Here is a 24,296-nt window from a genome sequence, read left to right as displayed (position 1 = left end):
TTACAAGACACTAGTGGTTATGAACTTATATGACATAATTGCCATTGATCCTCTCCATCCTTTCAATTCCTAAGCCAAATATCCTCAGTCTATTCTATGTCACAGTGTAGGTTTTAGTTAACTCAATTAGTAAAGTATTTGATGGTTGAATAAGAGATTTGGGGTTCAGTTATTGCTTACATCAAAAATTGAATAGTGTCTTAGTCTAATTATAAAGAGCTATCATTAGGAGCAAACGCCGTAGGTTGAAACTTTTTATAAAAAAAAAAAAAAATTCTATGTCGCAAGCATCAACTTCAAAATTAAAGTAACAAACTACCCTTTACTAAAGAGTAAAGGTTTTTATTTCAAGTCTGCCCTTGCAACCAAATCTTTGAGACATAGTTTTCCTTCAAACCCTAGACTAGTGTTTTTTTTTTTTTTGCTAAACACATTTGAAGCTGATTAAAATTTGGGAAGAATATGTCATTTTTTTTCATTTAAAATGTGTTAATAATAAGAAAAAAATGGATATTTTACAGTAAAACCTATTTAGAAATGTAGGAACATATTGGGTGTGCCCTCAAAGTTTGTTGTTTAAATTGACAATTTTGGACCAAAATGATAACAAGTACAAATTAATAACGTCCAAAATGTATTTTTGCTTAAATTAAACTATTGAATTTAATTAGATAAAGAAAACATGGTAAAGTAGAGAGAGAGAGCGTGGAAGAATATAGGGCATTTCGGTCATTTCAAACAAAAATTTCAAAAGTAGTTTAAAAATTCAAATTTTCTCAACGGTCAAATATCCCCCACCAATCCCCTCCTACTAACTCAACACACCCAAAAAATAAAAAATAAAACAACGTTCGTCGTCTTCTTCTTCATCTTCTTCCCCTTCTCAACTCTCAATCCACCTCTGAAAATCCAAACATTTCTCTCTCTCCATCTCTCTCTCTCTCTCTCTCACACAGAGAACAATGAGGCACAACAAACACAGCACAGAGGCCACCGAGTCTCGATTCTTAGGAACCATATCCGCCTCCTCCATTCGAAACCTCCTTCCCAGATCTCTCTCCAAACACTCCAAATCCACCTCCAAATCCAACGCAGAGAACACTCCGCCCTCCGATCCCAACGTCCCCACCGTCCATTCCCTTTCCTCCACCATTAAATCTCCACCGTCCAAGCCACAGGTACAGTTTCTCAATTCTCATTTTCTTTTTATCACTAAAAATATCTCATTCATTAATTTATGATAATCAAATATTTAAACCTGAAAGACTGAGCAATTTTAAAATTACAGGATGAGATTGTCAGATCGGACGGTCCATCTGAAGTATCAGCGCCACCAGATCCACCGGTGAAGGTACATGAACTCTGAGCTTAGTCTTAATTTTTTTTTTTTTAAATTTTGATCAATAAATAATCAAATAATTAACCTAAAAAATTGAGCATGTTGAAATTATAGGATGAGATTGTCAGATCGGACGGTCCAGATGAAGTGTCGGCGCCTCCAGATCCACCGGTGAAGGTACATGATTTCTGAGCTTAGCCTTAAATTTTAGTGTTAGGGTTTGTGTTTGTAAATAAATTTTCTGATTTTTATTTTTATTTTTTAAAATTTATATTTATTTATATTTTTGGATAGGTTGTGGTGAGGATTAGGCCTGTTAATCAGGCGGATCAGGTGGTTAAGAAGGTCTCATCCGACACATTGTCGGTCGAGGATCGGAAATTTAGCTTTGATTCGGTGATTGATTCGAATGCAAAGCAGGTATTTAGCTTGATCCTGGTGTTTTGATGTTTGTTTTGAGTAATTCTTTGTTTGGATTTGTCAGAAAGTTTAGGGAATTTAAAGAAATTTGAAATTTGCTTGTTAGGTCAGTTTGTTCAGTTGAATTTTATAGAAAGTAGAAACAATTTAGATTGGTAGAATTGAGATGTTGAATAGCTTTCTTAGTAACCAAACAAGGGGTTAAGACTCAAGAATTTTTATTATTATTTATAAATATATATGTTTTTTGGTGGGTTTATCCAGGAAGATGTGTTCCAGTTAGTTGGAGTGCCTTTGGTGAAAAATGCATTAGCTGGTTACAATGCTTCAATTTTGTCATATGGACAGGTAATTCTAGATTTGTGTTTCAATTTCGACATTCAAGTGTGGATTTATATGATTGTGTATTTACCAATGAAGAAATTTTTGTTGGATTTTTCACTAGACTGGAAGTGGAAAGACTTACACGATGTGGGGTCCGCCTAGTGCAATGGTTGAGGATCCTTCAGCCAGTAGTCACCAGGGAATTGTTCCTCGGATTTTCCAAATGTTGTTCACCGAGATTCAGAAAGTATGTTTTGTTTATAGGTTTTTATTGCAAGTGAAAATAAGTAGTGTTTAATATGCAGGTTCATGACTGTTTGGTTTGAATTGTTATATGTAGGAGCAAGAGAACTCAGAAGGGAAGCAGATAAATTTTCAGTGCCGATGCTCTTTTCTTGAGGTATTTGCTTTTATCGAAAATCTACAAGTGTGGTATATGCTCTTCTTCTTGCACTTGTTTTATATGTCTTGTCTAATTGATTTATTATGACAGATATACAATGAGCAAATTGGGGATTTACTTGACCCAATCCAGAGAAACCTTGAGGTGAAGATTAGCTTTCCTTGTTTTAGTAGACGTGTCATTAGTATACTGGATTTAATTAATATGTTTGGTCAAAATTGTTCCAGATAAAAGATGATGCAAAAAATGGATTGTATGTTGAGAATTTGACTGAGGAATATGTGACTAGCTACGAGGATGTGACACAAATCCTGATCAAGGTATGCACACATCATTACAGCCTTTCGTCTTTGCGAGGTCTTTGAGTGTTTGTTTGCAATCCCTTTCAAAAGCCTGCTTCACATCTTGTGGTGATTTTATAGGCATAATTGTCTGCTTTTACATGATCAAAATTGTTTTCTTTTTCTGCTTAATTTGATTAACTTGTTTGTATATGATGCAGGGGCTTTCTAGTAGAAAAGTTGGAGCAACTAGCTTAAATTCTAAGAGCTCGAGATCCCATATTGTTTTTACTTTCATCGTTGAGTCATGGTGCAAGGTATCATTGGACATTTCTGTCAGTTACCAGTAAAATATTTTGTTCTGAATAAGAGATTGTTGGTGATAAACTATTCATTGAATGACTTATTCCTTGCACACGAGGTGCTTGAGTGGTCTTAATGTTTAATGGAACCATATGTTTATATACCATTTTAACTCATTATCCATGATAGAGTCCTAAAGTTGCTATTATTAACTGTTATTATCCCTTTATAAGTTCTATCACTCAGATATGTTCTTTCATCCACTGATGCCACAGGGAACCTCATCTAAATGTTTTAATAGTTCAAAAACAAGCAGAATCACCCTTGTTGATCTAGCTGGACTTGATAGAAATAAAGTTGATGATGCGGGCAGACAAGGTGTGAAGGAAGGCAAACATGTGAAGAAGTCCTTATCACAACTTGGGTATGACGATACCATGAGCCTTATTAAGTTAGAGAAGTTTGTTTTATAAGATGTTCTTTATGTAGAATACTGATTAGATGTTGTATTTGTGATCCTACTATTGCAATTAATCTATAATCAGTTCTTTTTCCCATATTATGATAAAAGTGTGGATGCAACTGGATAGCAACTTATTTTCTTGCCATGCTACAATTATTTTCTTGCCATATTATGCCAAAAGTGTGGGTGTGACTAGATAGCAACTTATTTTCTTGCCATGCTAAAGGTTCACCAATTATTTTGGGTTAATTACGTATGCTATCAAGATATCAAGAATATAGTCATGGTTGGTTTTAATGACTCTGTTTCATCATCACTGTTCTATTATATTGGTGCAGGCACTTGGTTAATATTCTTGCAAAGGCTGCTCAGTCTGGAAATTTTGAAGATATTACATATAGAGGTTCCTGTTTAACACATTTACTGCAAGAATCACTTGGTGGCAATTCAAAACTGACGGTTCTCTGTGCCATCTCACCAGAAAACAAGTATACATGACTTGAACTACTTATAGTTTTCTATTTACAGAATCTGCACAATAACTATGTGAACCTTTAGAATGTTTACAGTTTGATGTTACATACTAATGCTCACCTAGATTGAGTCTTTTCATATGATAGTAATTATAAAACAAATTTTCAACATTCTTTCGAAAAATTTCTTGAGATATTGGTATTTTTCTGAAATTAAGAATGCCTTTTGATTGCAGAAATAGTGGTGATACACTAAGAACTCTCAGATTTGGACAACGAGTAAAATTCATTAGAAATGAGCCTGTAATAAATGAAATCACAGAGGATGATGTTAATGGTCTCAGTGATCAAATTCGTCAGTTGAAGGTATTAAGTTATCCTGCAGGAGTTATAATTGAAATTTTATTTTGATGGCCGTAGCTAGAAGCAAGCTAAGGTTTAAGAAATTTGTATTCTACTGATGTTAAAGAAATTTGTATCTTGTTGGTTGCAGGAGGAACTTATAAGAGCAAAGTCTAGTAAATCAGTAGGAAATCAAAATGGATATTTTCAAGGGCGTAATGTACGTGAAAGCTTGAATCAATTGAGAGTAAGCCTTAACCGCTCTTTGATTCTACCCCCCATAGATAATGACTCTGATGAAGAGGTAAATGTTGATGAGGATGATGTAAGGGAGATTCGTCAGCATCTAGATAAGTTGCATAGCTCTTCTGAAGACAATATTAGAGACAAGCCTGTTAGTAGGGATTCCATCCAGTTTTATTCAATGGAGGAAAGTGGTGAAACAGACTTGATGAGTGAAGTAAGTATGACTGAAGAAGTCTGTATGGAAGAACCTTGGAATGAACTTCCTCAGATGGCCAATGATTCTATGGAAGACAATTTTGTAAGTGCTGCTAACACCTTAACAGCTTCTGGTCCTGCAACCAGAAGGAGCATTTCAATTAGCTCATGCTGTCAGTCCCCACTCCTCCAAGACCCACCATTGTCTGAATCTCCAAAAATTGGAAATATACAAAGGAAAAGCATGAATATATCATCATCAAGTCATTTAGTAAGTCAGAACAGTGTGTCAGAAAGTTCCAAGTTCAACTTGGATGTTTTAAGACGGTCACTTAAACAGAGTGAGCAGGTCCATTCTTCTTTGCGGTCAAGCAAGACATTTGCTGGCCCTGCTGAGAACTTGGCTGCTAGCCTTCACAGAGGCTTACAGATTATTGACTATCACCAACGGAACTCTGCATCAAAAAAATCTTCAGTTTCCTTCTCCTTTGAGCACTTGAAATTGGAACCTTGTGCAGAAATTGATAAGGCCAACGCTTCTGTTCAGACACTACCAGAAGAGAGACCATCTTCAAATGGACCATCTGCTTCTTTCCTTTGTACATCTTGCCAACGAAGAATATCTAAGAAGGATTCCAATGAGGTTAAGGATAGCTTGAAGACATGGATTGTAGAAGTGGATGAGGCAGAGAATCCTACTCAATTGACAGATGAAGTGCCTAAAGTATGGCTAGACTAAATTTCTGGCAAGTGTAGTTAAGAGAAATCCATATCTGCATTTTTAAATTAGTTTCTATTTTTACTGTTTCAGGATGCAGGCAATGCTATGATAAAAGGTCTTAAGCGAGAGGAACTTGAAAACATGTGTATGGAGCAAGCTGCTAAAATTGAGCAGTTGAATCGACAGGTAACAAGAATTTACAAAGCTCTATAATTTCTTGGGATTTTATAATGTGGATTCTTCATTATTGACGTTTTGAAATATGTACAGGTAGAACAGTACATACTGATGGAAGAAGAACACAGTCAAGAAATTAATAAACTTCACCTTGAGGCTTCAAAGAATGAAATAGTTCCATTTAAGGATTCCAAGAATGATGATTATCATTCACTGAGGGGTGAAGACAAGGTCAGTAATTGTTTTCCTCTATTGCACTTAGCATTTCAAATGTTGTAAATCCCTTCTAACTTTGTTCTTGGTGTGTTTTGTGCAGCTTCTAAGGTACAATTCTGTTGAAAATTATCAGCCGGAGATTATAAAGGAAAAATGTGAAATAAAGGAAGTTGTGGAAGCTGGGACTGGGAACCAATATTTTGATCTGAATGAGAAGGAAGCACTTCTTAAGGAAATTGAAAGTTTAAAAAGCAAGTTGCAGTCATATTCTGATCCATCTTCTAACAAGTCTACCGAAAAATTGAGATCCTCTTTGTTGTCACGATCATCAATTACTAGATCAAATCGATTGGATCTTAACTGATGAACTTTAATTGAATCCCACCGTCGACGTGCAGAGAAGCTGGAGATGGAGTTGACATTAGAGAAGAAGTGCACTTCGGAGTTGGATGATGTACTTCACAGATCAGTCCTTGGGCATGCTAGAATGGTTGAACACTATGCTGAACTACAGGAGAAGTACAATGACTTGGTTGGAAAGCATCGTGCAATCATGGAAGGGATAGCAGAAGTGAAGAGGGCAGCTGCAAAGGCAGGGAAAAAAGGTCATGGCTCTCGTTTTGCAAAATCCCTTGCTGCAGAGCTTTCTACATTGAGGGTGGAAAGGGAGAGGGAGAGAGAATTGTTGAAAAAGGAGAACAAGAGTCTTAGAATTCAACTTAGAGACACTGCAGAAGCTGTTCATGCTGCTGGAGAACTCCTTGTTAGGTTGAGAGAAGCTGAGCAAGTAGCATCAGTTGCAGAGGTAGCTTATCTGTCACTTTTGACTGGACTAATATTTAACACGGTTTCATTTAGTGACCATTCTGTCTAGATTGGCTTCACAGACTATTCAATAATGCTTTCTGATTGCTTCTGTTTGGTGGTGGTACCTCACATAGAGGATCCTGATCATTAATCAGATTGATCATTTATCAACAAAACGTATTTATGATTCTGGGAAAATTGGAAGTTAATATGAACACTGAATATTATGATAGCATTTTCTGGAAAAGGTGATATCAAATTATTAAAGATTGTTGTCAATTTAATGATATATTAGGTTATTAATTAACAAGGAAGGGGGTTGGTAGCTTTCTGACTCATCACTTATGATTTTCATATCAATGCAGGACAACTTTACAAAGGTTCAACAAGACAATGAAACGTTAAAGAAGCAAGTGGAGAAGCTCAAAAGAAAACACAAGATGGAGATGGTCACCATGAAGCAGTATCTTGCAGAGAGCAGATTGCCTGAATCTGCATTGCAACCACTATATCGACAGGATTCAGATGTAGCACACAACACCACAATCCCATATGCAGATGATGATCAGGCATGGAGAGCAGAGTTTGGAGCAATATATCAAGAGCACTACTAATTCTCCTTGTGAAGTTAAAATCGGCTCTTGAGAATTGGAGGTGATGAATATTGTTGTGTGGCAATGGCAGTGCTTAGCCGTAAATCTGCTGAGGGGCTTGCATCATTCCAACCCTACTTGGGTCGAAGCGATATACGATTCTTGTGTCTTTCATTTGTTGTCTTTAATTTCCTTTTATTCTTTTAATGGTTGGCGTGATTATGTGTAGAAGAATGTGTTCATCTTTGTTGACTCTGGATGATAATGGATGCAATTGAATGTTCATTCTTTAGTGAAAATTCTGGTCCCTGTAGATGCTTCTTTGGACTTTGGTTGCTAGGATTATTCTTAGCATCTTCAAGCATACACTATATTTGGACAGCAAGACTTGATGGTGAAACCTGCGTAATTTGATTAGGATTGTGGAATAGATTTTATGTCTAGACTAATACCAAGCCAATCCATTTCATGATTAAAATGTGACCAATTAACCAACGAACAAAACTACTTGTTATAAATAATATCTTCTTGTTGCCTTGAAACATATAAATGTTGACTAATCTGACTAACATTGATCTAGGTAAAATGAAATGGTTGAATAATTGAAAAATGAGATTATTCAGGAATACACATTGAAACATCTAAGATTGAACATTACCAGGATCCTGCATTAGTGCTCGATTTCTCTCTTTAGAATAATGAATATAACAGAAAAAATGAAAAATTATCAACACTTGACCATTTAGGTTTCCAAAAAGAGGTTGTAAAAACAAGGCATCGCATTATTGAAAAGCAGCATGATCAGAAAGCAACCAAGGTTTAATCCCTTATAGATTCCTTATTTAATTTTTGTTATATTTTATTTTTCATTCAAACTCGCTGAATAAGGACTTTATAGAAAAATGTGTGTGCTTTTTTATCAAGAGACTCCCTTGGGGAGAACCTAAACATATAGATATAGGCAACCACACCCTCTTCAACCACGCTTGAGCCCGAATGTTTATCACTAAAAATTATAGCCTTTTTGAGTTTGTAAGGCATCGACATTTCCAATAAATATAGGGATACCAATTTCACAACATATTGAAGTATTCGACTATGAGTAATCGACACTTTCTGTTTGCTACTATTTACATAGATTAATAGACCCACCACTCACAATTAACTAGTTTAGCATGCAGCGAAATTGAGTGTGTTCATAATATTGTCAATGTGTTCCACATTCACCTCAGCAGATGCTGCTTTTATTGCGTTACATTTCTTGTCTATTGAGGTCATAGTATAGAATTTTAGCAGATCTTGCTAATACATATTGAAGAGTGCCATTTCTAGTTTTGTCATTGATGCATTTCATTGTTTCCAGGTGCCCTGCGTTGAAGGCTCTGTATTTTCCACCTGCAATATGGGACAATTCTTCATTTGCTTTGCCAAAACTCATACGTAAGTGGAAAAACCTAGAGCTGTTGAAACTTGGAAATTCCATTAACATGGTTAAGATACTCGAAGGAATCAGCCTTCACTGCAAGAATTCCTGTCGGTTAGACATTGATAGATTCTACAACATATATTGGGAGACGCACAGCAGCAGACAGTCCCACCCTTCTGCCAAACATAAAGTACTTAAACCTGAGACGGGCAAACATTAGTCGGACGAGTTTGAAGAGAATTCTGCGGGGCTGCAAGAAGCTTGTGCATTTGGATGTCAGGGACAGTGTAGGTTTTGAATGTGATGACAAGTTACTGAAGCTTGGTTCACATATTAGTAATTTCCAAAATTTCAAAGATTATGATGCATACATTGTGGGATTCATTAATGAAGTCGAAATTTATGCTGGTTTTGAAGAAAATGCATCAGAGACTAAAAAAGAAAGAAGATGATAGGATGAAGAATAGAGCAGGAGGTTGAGAGAGAGAGAGAGAGAGAAAGAGAGAGAGAGAATATGATGGTGAATTCTCGTTAATTATTATTCTGTACAGAGAACTCCTTATACACCAGAGGAGTAGGATTAATTACAGAAATATATACTAACAAAATTGATGTAATTGCAACAGAGTAATCAAATTCTTCCAAACGACTCTAACAGCTAACTACCTAACATGTTCTACAATAGAAAGCTAAAGGTAGCTGAGAGAATTTTTTTTATTACAAAATTGACTTGATTTTAAAATTTGAGAAACAAAATTGAAATTACCCCATTATTGGAGGACCAAAAGTGTAGTTTGGCCTTCGTTTTTCCTCCTTTTTTTTTATTTTACTAATCACTTTGACATACATAAGTTTTGAAATGGAGGAGTTGGAAATGGTTTCCAAGGGTCAAATGCCACAAGAAACATTCAAGGGACATGGCTCTATGGGAAAGAAGCTCTACTGAAGCCCAACATAGCTAGGGTCAAGCCAAGCAGGGCATAATGCCACGCTAGGCGGCAATGAGTACTCCAAAACTCAAGTTAGCAGCTAATTTTGGAAAGAAAAAATGAAGAGAAGAAATTGAAAGTTATGGCCTACTTCCTGAGAGAGTGAGAGAGAGGTATTTATATCTTTAACACCACATGTGACATGATAGGGTGCATTATTGCTCTGCAAGGCTACTTTTGGTTAATGAGATAGCCTCTTGATGGGACAATTTAATGCGACAAACTAAACTGAATATTAGTTTATTCCGTTTGGTTTGTAAGGGAGATGAAAGTAGATGTGGTGAAATGGGCGGATCAGGTCGGGTCAATTGGGTTAACGGATCACGGGTTAAAACGGGTCATTTTTAAACAGGTCAATTGGGTTGCGGGTCGGGTTGGATTGCGGGTCGGGTTGGGTTGACTCATTTTTAAATTTTTTTTTTCCTCAATTACAAAAACAAATCAATGACAACTTGTTTAAAGAGAATAAATAAAATCAGTTAAGCAAATAAATTGCACTTAATGCCACTTGTAAATATTCTTCCAATTCTAACAGTTTTGACTTTTAAGCATAAACAATGAGGCTCGGGATTTCTTCCTACTGTTCAGGTTCATGGTGCAAAGCTTAGATCAACGTGACCTTGAACGTTGGGCTACAGTGGCATGGTCTATTTGGAATGCCCGAAATAAGGTCCGTTTGGATTGAGCTTATTGTTGCTGAAACTGAAAACTGAAAACATTGTAGCAAAATAATTTTTAAATGTGTAAATAGTACCGTAGGACCCATTTTTAATATTTTTTAATACGTAAATAGTGATGAACAGTACTGTTACAGTATTACTACAGTACTGCTACAGTACTTTATATCCTCTGGAACGCGTGAAGTGAGGAAAAAAAAAGAAGGAAAAACGCAGCTTTGGATTCAGCGGAAAACGCTGAATCCAAACGGCACCATAAGGTCTATTTTGAACATAAACAAACCCACCCAAGGACTGACTATCTTGAGCGGTGCAGAGAGTCTACTAGATGAGTACCAAAAACTGATGGCGTCTCAGAGATAATTGGTTAGTATGGGTCTTTTCTTAGCTACGTTAGTGTAACCTCAGTCTATGGCCAGCTGCTTGTAGCTGGCCTTGGATTTATACAAGTTTTCTCTTTAGCTACGGTAGTGTAGCCTCAGTCTATGGCCAGCTGCATGTAGTTGGCCTTGGATTTATACAAGTTTTCTTTACAGAGATAATTGGTTAGTATGGGTCTTTTCTTAGCTATGTTAGTGTAGCCTCAGTCTATGACCAGTTGCTTGTAGCTGGCCTTGGATTTATACAAGTTTTCTTTACAGAGTTAATTGTTTATTATGGGTCCTTTCTTAGCAACGCCAAGTTTTCTTTACAGAGATAATTGTTTATTATGGGTCCTTTCTTAGCTACGGTAGTGTAGCCTCAGTCTATGGCCACCTGCTTGTAGCTGGCCTTGGATTTATACAAGTTGATTTATACAAGTTTTCTTTACAGAGTTAATTGTTTATTATGGGTCCTTTCTTAGCTACGGTAGTATAGCCTCAGTCTATGGCCACCTGCATGTGGCCTTGGATTTATACAAGTTTTCTTTACAGAGATAATTGTTTATTATGGGTCCTTTCTTAGCTATGGTAGTGTAGCCTCAGTCTATGGCCAGCTACTTGTAGCTGGCCTTGGATTTATACAAGTTTTCTTTATAGAAATAATTGTTTATTATGGGTCCTTTCTTAGCTACTGTAGTGTAGCCTCAGTCTATGGCCAGCTGCCTTGGATTTATACAAGTTTTCTTTATAGAGATAATTGTTTATTATGGATCCTTTCTTAGCTACTGTAGTGTAGCCTCAGTCTATGGCTAGCTGCCTTGGATTTATACAAGTTTTCTTTACAAAGATAATTGTTTATTATGGATCCTTTCTTAGCTACTGTAGTGTAGCCTCAGTTTAGGGCCAGCTGCTTGTAGCTGGCCTTGGACTTATACAAGTTTTTGCTTTATACTTCTTTTTAGTTTAATAAAATTTCTGACATGTTCTAAAAAATAGTTTACTGCTAAAATGCATATAATTTTAAATTTACAACTTCAAAAAGAGATAAATTTTAAAACAAATAAAATAAGTGAGTCAATAAAGTAGTAAATTATTGGTCGTGCACATATTCCTATTGTATTTAAAATAATAGTAAAGTTAAATTATTTAGAAAGATAAATTAAAAAAAAAAATTTAAAAATAAACATAAAAAAGTGTGGAATGTCGAATTTGTGAAGACCGAAGAAGGGCAGAGACTGTGAACATGGAGGCGCAAGAGAACTTAAAGAAGTAGAGTAACTCAACTAAACTTTCAGGTTTCACTTTTCCAGGTTTGTTTGTATAATTGATTGTATTGTGCATTTTGTTCTTTGGCTTTGGAAATGGAGTGAACCAAGTGAGTGATGGACATGAACTACAGCTAGCAAGCATTGACCATTGAATGAGATTTTTTTTTTTTTTTTTTTTTTTTTTAATGGTTGTGAGTTGGCCAAGTTGGCCCTTGTGTAGTGATAGTAGTGTTGTGATGTCTTGTCTACCGTCAAGGACAGTGCTCTTCTTATTGGTTATGATAAACATAATTTATTATTACTAGTTTTGTTACACTGTACTTTATGCACGTAGTATCATGACATAATTATAAAAAAAAAAATTTAGCGAATTTTTTTTAACGGATTTGGTCACAAGTTATTCGGGTTGGGTTGACCCGTAAAAAAATCAGATTGGGTCACGGGTTAATCCGATTTTGTTTCGGGTAAAAAAAATCGAACTTAGATCAGGTATTTTTTGGATCAGGTCAGAAAATTCTGACCCGTATTGTCATGTATAGATGAAAGAAAGGGATTTTTTTTTTTGAGAATCAGATGAAAGAAAGGGATAGAAGGGAGGAAAAAGTAAGGGAAGGAAAGAGAAGAAGATAGACTGAGAGAGTAGTAAACAAGCATAGAAGGATTGCGTTAATACACTTTCTAGGAAAAAAAAGTCTTCTTGAAAAAGTAAATATAGGTGGAATGGTACGAAGGATTGTGTTAAAAAGATAAACGTTATGTTTACAATATTTTCACAATAAATTTTAAGTGACAGGTTATTATGAGTTGTTATTGGTAGAAAAATAATAATTTTAGCAATAAGTTTAAGTTAGAACCAATAACAACATTAGGACCTTAGGGGTGTGCATGGGTTGGGTTGGGTCGAGTTAAGGGGATTTTTTGACCCAACCCACCATGGTGGGTCAAAAAAATTCAACCCAACCCAACCCATTACATAAGTCCAACCCAATCTAACCCAACCCAACCCACATGGGTCGGGTGGAACCCATGGGTTGGGAAAATTTATTATTATTATTATTAAATTGAGTAGAAAAAAATATAAATATAAATATATTAAAAAAACCCAAAGATTAGTATTAAGGTGACTCCTTAAAGGTAAACAACACTGATGACTAAATAACAATAGCAATTTACTAGGGTTTGTGTGAACTAATTGGCTTTTATATAGGATAGGAAGAGCGAGTTACTTTAAAAAATTTATTAATTTTATAATATATTTTAAATATATATTTATATATGTATATATTAAATATATGGGTGGGTCGGGTTGGGTTTGAAATTTTATGACCCAAACCCAACCCAACCTGCTATTTAAAATTTTTTTGAAACCCAACCCGACCCACCAAACCCTAAAAACCAACCCAACCCAGCAGGTTGGGTTGGTTCGGGTTGGTTTTGGCGGGTTAGTGGGTTGGCTGCACACCCCTAAACAACATATCACCTATGATTTTTTGTAAAAACATTGTGAAAATGTTGTAGACAGAGTACTACAAACTAAGAAAGTTTCTATAATACAACCTTTAGTCAAAATTGGTGGTTGTGAGAAAAGTAAAACTTCATAAAAAAGAAGAAGAAGAAAAGTATGAAATATTGGTTAATTGGTCAAATTGTGCATTCACACTTTTTAATGGAAAACAAAAAACGTGTGGGATTGTCACAAATTTGAAAACTAATATTCTGTTTGGTTTGTAAGGGAGATGAAAGAAAGGGATAGAAGGGAGGAAAAAGTAAGGGAAGGGAAGAGAAGAAGAGAGAGTAGTAAACAAGCATAGAAGGATTGCATTAATACAATTTCTTGGAAATAAAAGTCTTCTTGAAAAAGTAATTACAAGTGGAATGGTACGAAGGATTGTGTTAAAAAGAGAAATGTTATGTCTACAATATTTTCACAATAAATTTTAAGTGACAGGTTGTTATGAGTTGTTATTGGTAGAAAAATAATAATTTTAGCATGAAGAGGTGGTTAAAAAGCACATCTTGGTGGGTTTTGAAGAACTTTACTCCACTGAGATGTGTATGTCCTCACGGCAATCCCTGATATCAAAATTTGCTTGCTGCTTCTAAACTGAAGAAGAAAGGGATTGGATTGGTAGAGATGTAACGGAGGAGGAGGTTAAGGATGGTCTATGGAGCCTGAGGCCATTTAAAGCGCCAGGTCCAAATGGTTTGCATGTTGGATTCTATCAACAATTTTGGGGAGATGTGGGGAATTCGGTTTGCAAAGAAGTTTTGGATATTTTTGAGTTTGGGAGAGTGCCTAAATATCTTAATGAGACCATTATTACTCTGATTCCAAAGTGCCAAAGCCCCGAATATTTGAATAATTATAGACCGATCAGTCTTTGTAATTCAATTTATAAAGTGGTTTAAAAAATTATTGTAAACAGAATTAGACCCCACATAGGTAAACTGGTTACCCCTGTCCAAACAGCTTTTGTACTGGGTAGGAAAGGTATTGATAATGTGTTGTTAGCTCAAGAGCTGTTCTATGCTTTGGATAGAAAGAAAGGAAGGAAGAGTATATGGCTATTAAAGTGGACTTGGAGAAAGCTTATGACAAATTAGAGTGGAGCTTTGTTTATAAGGTGCTTTAAGCTTTTCATTTTCCTCCTAACCTGATCAAGGTGATTATGAGTTGTGTTACTTCTACAAGGATTTCGATCCTATTTAACAGGGGTGCTTTGGAGCCTTTCAAGCCGTCAAAAGGGCCAAGGCAAGGAGACTCGATTTCTCCTTACTTGTTTATTCTATGTATGGAGTTTCTTGGACACTTAATTGAGGAGAAATGTGTTAATGGAGATTGGGTTCCATTAAAAGCCTCACGGGAGAATATTGGAATATTCCATTTGTTTTTTGCGGATGATTTAATATTATTTGCTAAGGTGGAGGAGAAAGCTTGTGAGGCAATTTCAGAAGTTCTTAATAGATTTTGTGAGGAGTCGGGGCAAAAGGTGACCCTTGAAAAGTCGAGAATTTATTTCTCTCCAAATGTTCAAGAGAGAATTAGTGAAGAGATATGCTCTAAATTGGGAATTCAAGCCACAACCAATATTGGCAAGTATTTGGCATTTCCAATTAATCATAGAGGGGCAGCAAGGAACCGGTTTAATTTTGTTGCAGATAGGGTGATGAATAAACTTGCAGGCTGGAAGGCAAAGTTCTTATCCTTTGCAAGGAGGACTGTCCTTGTGAAATCAATCATGTCAGCTATCCCAAACTATGTGATGCAAGGGGAGGCATTACCTATACACTTATGTGAGAAATTGGATAAGATCAATAGGGATTTCCTATGGGGGTCAACTAGAGAGAAGAAAAAACTTCATTTGGTTCTTCATTTGGTTGGGTGGAGTAAAATAATTAAACCTAAGGAGGAGGGTGGTCTTGGGATACAGGCAGCAAGAGAAAAAAACTTAGCGCTCCTTGCTAAGTTGAATTGGAGAATGTATATGGAGAAAGAAGCTTTGTGGGCTAATGTTATTTTGAAAAAGTACTGTTCAGTAGACAAAAGACAATCAAGTAATCTTGACAAGCTTCCAGCCTCATCTAATTAGAAGACTATTAAAGCTGGCTTCCAAACCTTTGCTGATGGAATTTGTTGGGGAGTGGGCAATGGGACTAGGATTAGAGTCTAGGCGGATTGTTGGATAAGAGGAAAGTCTCTAAGGGAATTGATTGAAGGTCCCTTGAATCATCATGAGGCAGACATGATGGTTGTTGAGCTTCTTGGTGGACAAGGTTAGAGGTGGAGATGGGAAACGCTTTCATTTGAGCTGCCTCAGGAAGTTAAAGATCAAATTAAAGCTATACCTCTAAGTCAAGTTAGTAGAAGGGAGGATTTAGTGCTATGGAAACACTCAAAAGATGGGAAATTTTTTGCAAAATCAGCCTATTTAGCTAATATATCTCAGGATCCAGCCCTTATCTTCCTTGGTGCTCGGATTTGGAAGTTAGATGTGTTGCCCAAAATTGCGAATTTTTTATGGCAGTGTATTCATAAGAGTGTACCAGTTAAAGATGTCCTTACTTCTAGGGGTATCATTGAAGATAAGATCTGCCCTCTTTGCAAGAATCAGCTTGAAACAATTGAGCATTTATTGAGGGAGTGTGACTTTGCCCGAAACTTTTGGCATCTAATGAGCGTGCCACTTGATGCTATGTAGTCATTCCAAGCCTTGGATGTGATTACTTGGCTACGGGAAAATCGTTTTAGTAACGCAAAGCACCATTCTTTGGTGCCATGGAGATTTGTCTTTCCTTTTCCTATATGGGAGTTGTGGAAACATAGAAACAAAGTGTCCTTTGAGAATATTCCTTTAAATCCAATGTTGTGCAGACTATGTATAAATCAAGCCATGGAGTATTATTTTTGTGTGGGCAAGATCAAGGAATAGAGAAACATGGTTGTCATTGCTGTGAGATGGGAAAAACCACCTCTAAATTGGTATAAGCTAAATACTGATGGGGTGTTGAGTGGAAATCCCGAGAGAGCAGGAGGCGGTGGTGTCATAAGGGACAGTGCAGGAAATTGGATAAGGGGTTTTGCTAGATATATTGGCTATACTACAAGCATAATAGCTGAGTTTTGGGCACTTAGGGATGGTTTGAAATTAGCCATTCAGCTTGGCGTGCAAAATTTAGAAGTTGAACTTGATGCGAAAGTCATTGTGGACTTAATTAATTCCAGGAACTCTTCCAATACAGCATACTCTTCCTTATTGTTTGATTGCAGATTATTACTGGAATTGATTCCTCATACCAAGGTGAAGCATGTGTTTCGGGAAGCAAATAAATGTGCAGATGCTTTAGCTAGGAAAGGATGTCATGCTTATGAGGAATTTGTTATTTTTGATGGTCCCCCATCTGTTGATGTTTCTGATATAGTGTATGTAGATGAGATTGGGAAAAGTTTTTGTAGACAAGTTGTTGCTAACTTAGCCATTTTGGCTTCCTAGTTTAATTTTATTTTCCTTTTCACCAAAAAAAAAAATGAAAAAAAAGAAGTTAATTACGCTGATTGTTGACATCATCCTTATCAACAATCACTTAACCAACAATAGCAAATATATGTACAAAAACACTTAATTACATATGTCAGAATGCTCATCCTTGAAAAGGACAAATGATAATTTCAGAAAAATTTAGCATAATTCCTAAATTGACATAATACCTAAATTTCACCATGGAATTGTTGCGTATGGGACTGTCTTAACGCTGACATTCCTAGAATATTGTACCTTTTTTTTCCCGAATAGAAATAAGTGTAATTTAAAGTGAGCCGGATAATTTGAGTTACTATATTATTTAGACTAATTTCTAGATGTTCTCACAGCATATAAAATGATACTTTTTTTTTTCTCATATTTACAGTGAGGTCCACTTATTAAATTTATGATAAGCTCTACTATTAATTTGAAATGAGAAAAAACTATTTTTCTGTACTTAAGAATTTTCCTATTGCTTAATAAAGGTCTTTCGTGATACGTATGATAATTAAAGAATAAAAATAAATATTCAAATACATATGAGATTTCATTTGTTTTTCTCAATTAAAAAATATTCTAGAGAATTGTTAAACTTTTTTTTTCTTTCAGGTTTTGAAAATCTAGTAAATGTTTTTAACACTTTTTAGACAAGTTTGTTAGGAAAAATCACAACATGCTCTCTCTTGAAAAATTTTGTATATTAACTCCTTATTCTCACCGCAGTGTTACATCAGTGTATGCAACAAATGGGCAATGATTTCCTTTGATTTATATGGCTTTAGAATAGCGTATGCAAGTGAGCTAGCTTTGGAAGGAAAGTAACGTATAACTAGGAACATCAAGTAAGTCCAAGCCTCTTTCAACGTTTGTTACATCAGTCCAATCAGCATTCGCATCCTCATCTAACAAGTTCTCACACATGTGATCTCAAAAAAATAAAATAAAATTCTCACACATTTGAAGGTGTTGAAAATTGGAATCTCTATAATTGCTTTTTTTTTTTTTTTTTTTTTTTTTTTTTTTTGTTGATGAACATGAATTTTATTCACAAGATAAAACAGAACTACAAAGAGGAAACAAGAGCCTCATCCTTAACGATAATCTCAAAACAGGGAGGACCGAAACCAACATCAAATGACCCAAAAACATTGTTAAAAAAGGACCACTTAACTAGAGAACGAGCTGCTTAATTTATTTGCCCCCTTAGGGATCTAGGTAACATGACAGTCAAGATTAAGTGAAATCAAGTTGAGAATTTCACTGTAGATACCTCTAATTCTCTAGGGAACCTTTTTGCCAGAAGGTGCTAGTGCGTCGACACAGACTTTGGAGCCACTCTCCACAATCATAGCAGCTGCATCAAGACTTTTAGCTAAGCTTAAGGCCCATTTAATGGCTTCTGCTTCTACCTGAAGAGGAATGTTGGAATATACTCTCTTAGCACAAGCAAATACCACTTCCCTTCTCCAATCTCTAGCAACAACTGCAATGGAGGAGTCACTATCCTTGAAAGTAGCATCAACATTAATCTTGATTGAATCTCTAGGTAGTTTCTTCCACCTTTGTACTGGTTTCGGCAATTGGAAGCCTAAATGGATCGCTATGGACATTTTGTGCTCAACTATGGTCTTATCAACTTTCTGGCAGAGCTCAATTGGATTAGTTTCCTTGCCTTCAAAGATAGCTTGGTTTCTAGCTCTCCAAATGGCTTCACAAATAACAGCCCCAAACAATAAGAATTCACCCCTCTTGATCCCCTCAATATTAGCTTCAACGGGAGGGTTAAGGAAGACACCAATGAGATGAGAAGGAGAGTTTAAGTTCAGATTTTCTAACCTCAGTCCCCATTGGGAGTTAAACCAAACAGCTCTTGTAAAGGGGCAAGAGATAAAAAGATGGAGGCTTGATTCTTCAACATCCTTGCAAAGAGGGCAAAGGACATCATCTAAATCACAGAGTCTAGCTAAACAAGCTTTAGTAGGTAGGCAATTTGCTGCTATACGCCGCAAGTGCATTTTGAGCCTTTCATGGATTTTTGACTTCCAAATGAGGCCATGAATTGCATCTTGATTTGTGGGAGGGCTAATGTTTCTGCTTAACCAATATGCAGACTTGATTGAAAACTCCCCTAAATTATTGGAGATCCAAATCCAACAATCTTTTGGAGCAAGCCGTGAGAGAGGAATTTTTTGGATGAGCTGGTTGTAGTCTCATCAAAAGTATTTCTAATTTTAGTAAGATCCCAACCTTCTTGGTTGACTAGTTGTGAAACAATAAGTGTCATTTCTGGATTGGTCCCCTCCCTTGGACTCAGAATGAAATTAGGGAGATTAGTCTCATCAAAAGTATTTCTAATTTTAGTAAGATCCCAACCTTCTTGGTTGACTAGTTGTGAAACAATAAATGTCATTTCTGGATTGGTCCCCTCCCTTGGACTCAGAATGAAATTAGGGAGATTAGTCTCATCAAAAGTATTTCTAATTTTAGTAAGATCCCAACCTTCTTGGTTGACTAGTTGTGAAACAATAAGTGTCATTTATGGATTGGTCCCCTCCCTTGGACTCAGAATGAAATTAGGGAGATCTGGAATCCAAGGGTCCTCCCATATTCTAACTGTGTTTCCATTTCCAACCAACATGCAAGCACTGCAAGCAAGCAAAGATTTCGTACCTTCTAAGCTTCTCCAAATCTTGGAGGGAGACCCCACAGTCTTATGGTTTAGCTCTGAGCACTTTAACACACAGACAGTCTTTCCCTAAAAGAATCCACCATGCTAACTTGGAGAGGAGAGCTTGATTGAAATCCCAGAATTTTCTAAAACCCAAGCCTCCTTCCTTTTGGGACCAACATAAAGACGACCAAGCTATGGGTGTCAAGAACGAGCCAGATTTAGATTTTGTGTTCCACTAGAACCATCTAACAACAACATCCAAACGCTTACAAAGCTCTCTAGGAAATTGAATGGCTGTCATAGAATAAGCTGGAATGGCCTGAGCAACTGATTTGATGAGGGTTGCTCTACCTTGCTAGGATAAGTTTTTGCTCTTCCATCCAAAGAGTCTATTTTCTAATTTCTCTTTGATTGGGTTTAGATCCTTGGAACTACTAGCCGAGAAGAAAAGAGGCACTCCCAAATATTTTGAGTTTGGGGGAAGTTTGTTTATACCCCAGCAGCTTTTAATTTGATTTAAAAGTTGTTGGCGACTCCCTTGGAAGTTAAAACCCCAGACTTTTCTACACTGATGACCTGTCCAGACCAGTAACAATATTTCTCCAAACAATTTTTTAGAACATTAAGTTCAAACATTTTAGCTTTACAAAATAGAATTAAATCATCAACATAACAAACTTTGGAAATATGAGGGGCATTACTTGAGACTTTGACAGCAGACAGATGACCAAGAGAGATTTCTTTGTTGATTAGCCTCATTAGCACTTCACTACCCAAGATGAAAAGATAAGGGGAAATGGGATCCCCCTGTCTGATCCCCCGTGATGGTGTAAAGCTTGGGCATTGGCCACCATTGAGCAGAATTGAGAATTGGACAGTAGAGAGGCACTGTTTGATCATACTTGTGAATTTAGCGCTAAACCTAAATGCTTTGAGCACAAGGATTAAGAAGTTCCATTCTAAACGGTCATAAACTTTTTGAAAATCTAGCTTGACCCCCCAAAACCTTTTCTTTCTTTCTTTCTTTTTTTTTTCTTTTTTTTTTTGTGTTTTTTTAAAACTGTGCACAACTTCTTAAGCAAGGGCCATATTTTCTGTTATCCAACGATTTGGCACAAAAGCTACTTGAGCTGGATCCACCATTTTTGATAGGAAGGGTCTTAGTCTGTTTACAATGATTTTGGATATCACCTTATAGCACACATTGCATATACTAATAGGCCAAAATTGGTGAAAGTTACATGCTCCCTTTTTCTTTGGGATGAGAGAGATGAAGGTTTGATTAAACTCTTTAAGCAACCTTCCATCTTTGAAAAAACTTTGGGTGGCTGATACAATTTATCCCCTACTATCTCCCAATAGTGTTTGTAGAAAAGCGTTGGAAAACAATCTGGCCTAGGGGCTTTAAGAGACTTCATCTCAAATATAACTTTCTGTATTTCATCTCTCATTGGCACCCTGCACAGTTCTTCGTTTTCAATATTTGAGATGGATGGCTCTATTAAGTCTTCCAGATTTTTCGGAATATTAGGTGAGCTAGTTTGATAAAGAGCCTTAAAGTTCTCAATAAAATACTTCTGAATGTCTTCCCCATCATTTATCCAAGAACCATCCTCCAATTTGATGAATACAATTTCTCCTTCTTCTGATTAAAGTAGAGAGATGAAAGAAGCGAGTATTCCTATCACCCTCTCTTATCCAAATCTCTCTAGATTTTTGTTTCCACTTTAGATCCTCTCTTGCCAACCATTCATCCAATTCTAAATTCAATGAAGCTTCAAGATCCAAATTTTCTTTTGTGGCCTCTAAACTCTGAATTTGTGCTATCTTCTGTTCCAGCTCTTTAATTCTCTCTCTTGAATTTCCAAAATAGCTCTTATTCCATCTTTTAAGGTCCCTCTTCGTTGCATCCAGTTTTTTGGCCAATTTAAGGCTTTGTGGGCCGTCTACTCTCGTTTTCCAAGCATTTTCTACTATTTCTTTACTTGTTTCATCCTTAGTCCACATAGGCTCAAAACGAAAAGGCTTGACAAGATTTATGTTCTCCATATGAGTATCTAAGAGGATTGGGTTGTGATAAGAGTTTGCATTGACCAGATGCCGAATGCCTGCCTTAGGGAAGAGAGTCTGCCATTCTTGATCACACAAGCACTGATCTAACCTCTGCCTAATATTTGCAAGACCTTCACTTCTATTGGACCAGGTAAAGGACGGACCAATGAAATCTAGATCAATGGCCCCAGTGTTATTTATAGAATCCCTGAGGCTGTTAATTAAGCTTTTCCCTACATGCCGTCCACCTTTTTTCTCCTTTAAGCCCTTGATGCTATTAAAGTCGCCCATTATTGCCCAAGGCCCTGAAAAAGACTTTGCCAAGTCTTCCACCTTTGCCCAAATTTTTTTCCTTTTTGCTCTCCTAGGAGGACCATATACATAGAACAACATCCATGGAGATCTTTCTAGGTCAGAGTAGATTAGTGAAGCAATTATATTGCTATATGAATAGAAAATCTCCAAATCAACAACCATTCTCCAAAACAAAGCTAAACCCCCAGCTCGTCCATTGGCTTCCACAAAAAAGCAGTCAAAGAAGTTTAAATGGGTTTTGATTCTATTAATACTAGGATATTTGACTTTTGTTTCAGATAAGAACACCAAATTTGGGTTTGAGGCTCTTATTAGCTCCTTAAGAGCTCTAACTTTGGAATCTCTACCTATACCTCTACAATTCCAGGCTAAAATACACATGGTGAGATGGATGGAAACCTTTGCTTGTCTACTCAACCAGTAAAGTACAACAAAAAGACCAAGACCCAGCATAAACAAGCAAAATTGAAGAGCAAGTATGAATCTTACCAATATGGGGCGTTGATCCACTCACTGGTTGTGGATTTAGGGCTATTCTAGCAACTAGAACCCACGAAAAGCCAAATAACCTGCTGTACAGAGACTGTAAACCAGACCAATTGAGAAGCAAAGATGGTCACCTCCCTGAGCAAACTCATAGGATATGGGTATGAATATGTGGGTATGTTTACTGAGATTTGGGGATAGATTGATGGGAAAATCAGATATAGTTGAAAAGGACCCATAATGAGATTGGGGAGAGGAAATCCACACACTGGAGGTGGAGAAGAGCCACACGGAGGTGGAACAAAACCACATGGAGGTGGTAGAGAAAGACCACATGGAGGTGGTAGAGATATAATTGCTATTGCTAACTTTTATGAATCCAACATATATATGCTTATGGATCCCAAAAATATGTTGTGAGTTGTATTAAAGTTTTAACTAGCATACCCCATCTATCTATCTATATATATATAAATATATATATATTTTTTTACAAAATCAAAATTTTGAATATAGATAAATAATTTATTTAGAATTGAGATTATATAAGTCTATTCCTAATATAATGATAAGTTAAAACAAAATAATTTTGAGTTATATAGCATTAACTTTTTTAATGGTACACTAATATTGATTAGAATCCAAATATTTCATTCACTTAATCAATCCAAAACATTCTTTGATATGGTATATGTAACTTTGAGTTTACAGTAACCAAGGGCAAAGCACCCCCCCCCCCCCCCCCACAAAATTTTGAAACCCTTATAGTATTGTATAAAAATAAATTAGGCCCTTACAAAATGTAATGATTGGCCCCTCCAAAAGTTTTTACAGAGGCAAGATTACTCTTAACTTAGCTTAAATCATATCATACTAAAAGAAAAGATAACCAAGCAGTCCACCTACTTGCATTACATGCCAAAAAAACTGGAGTTTTCTAAACTATTGGATAGAAGAACCCTAGTTTTAGAGTTCCAATTAGCTATAGATATTCATCATCTTCACAGTTCATGCTTATTTTTTTTTACTGTTGTTTTTCTTTGTTTTTGAATAATGAAAACTTATGACTTTCCTTAAAAAATGTCATAAATGTTAGTCCAGTGTTAGTTTTTATGTTTTTTCCCTTTAAAATTTAGCAATGACCACGTTTAGCTATTTAAAATTCCAATATTTAGTTAGTCTCTCAAGTGTACACCCAAACAAAACACACACTTTTACCAAAACCAAATAAAACCCTAGCCTCTAGGTGCCTTTTTTTTTTTTTTTTTTTTTTTTTTTTTAAGAATACAAATTGTTTACAATTGTGAAATGCAATGTGCATTGCTTGAATTTTGTGTTTTTCTTTTTCATTCTTGGTCTTCAAATTAATATATTTATTTTTCTCATCATTATCACCACAATCATCATTTTTTTCCACAAAATTTGATCTTTTTCTTATATCACCAATTTGTTTTCCTCATAGTTATATATTTTTTTTCTCACATTATCATCATAGTTATAGTTATATTTCAATAATAAAATATGGTTATTGGTTATGAGTTATGACTAACCTATAAATACATGATTCGGCCCCCCAAGTGAAAAATCCTAACTACGCCCCTGACAGTAACCATCCCATCCAAGGAAATGCAAGGAGTGCAACAACTACTATCGTATGATAATTTTTCAACATGGAATGATGGAATTTTAGGAAAGCTCAAGCTCCAACTTTCCACACAAATTCTGT

General features: G+C 36.1%; 2 protein-coding genes and 1 pseudogene across 2 annotated transcripts; 2 read left to right on the top strand and 1 right to left on the bottom strand.

Annotated features, from left to right (window-relative positions):
• Positions 1-807: 807 nt before the first annotated feature.
• LOC115955200 (kinesin-like protein KIN-12F) lies at positions 808-7,602 on the top strand. Its single transcript, XM_031073263.1, is given in 18 exon segments — positions 808-1,178; positions 1,289-1,351; positions 1,454-1,516; positions 1,634-1,759; positions 2,024-2,107; positions 2,205-2,330; positions 2,424-2,483; positions 2,577-2,630; positions 2,714-2,806; positions 2,989-3,084; positions 3,346-3,494; positions 3,872-4,021; positions 4,243-4,372; positions 4,500-5,513; positions 5,601-5,696; positions 5,781-5,918; positions 6,004-6,708; positions 7,076-7,602. Coding segments are annotated over 18 exon segments (3,612 nt in total). The 5' UTR covers positions 808-962; the 3' UTR covers positions 7,325-7,602.
• A 685-nt stretch (positions 7,603-8,287) lies between these two features.
• LOC115955201 lies at positions 8,288-9,643 on the top strand (annotated as a pseudogene).
• An 8,683-nt stretch (positions 9,644-18,326) lies between these two features.
• On the bottom strand, positions 18,327-19,061 carry LOC115956195. The gene has a single exon (XM_031074641.1). It carries the CDS (start codon positions 19,059-19,061, stop codon positions 18,327-18,329), a length of 735 nt encoding a protein of 244 aa, XP_030930501.1.
• Between the last annotated feature and the right edge of the window lie 5,235 nt (positions 19,062-24,296).

The sequence above is a fragment of the Quercus lobata genome, chromosome 8 (genome assembly GCF_001633185.2).
Source record: "Quercus lobata isolate SW786 chromosome 8, ValleyOak3.0 Primary Assembly, whole genome shotgun sequence".
Lineage (NCBI taxonomy): Eukaryota > Viridiplantae > Streptophyta > Magnoliopsida > Fagales > Fagaceae > Quercus > Quercus lobata.
Note: the sequence above shows the minus strand (reverse complement) of the source record. Positions and strands in the feature narration are given on the sequence as shown.

What these genes read in the sequence shown, in the direction of transcription:
- LOC115956195 (XM_031074641.1), bottom strand. Translation starts at nt 19,061, where the DNA reads ATGCACTTGCGGCGTATAGCAGCAAATTGCCTACCTACTAAAGCTTGT.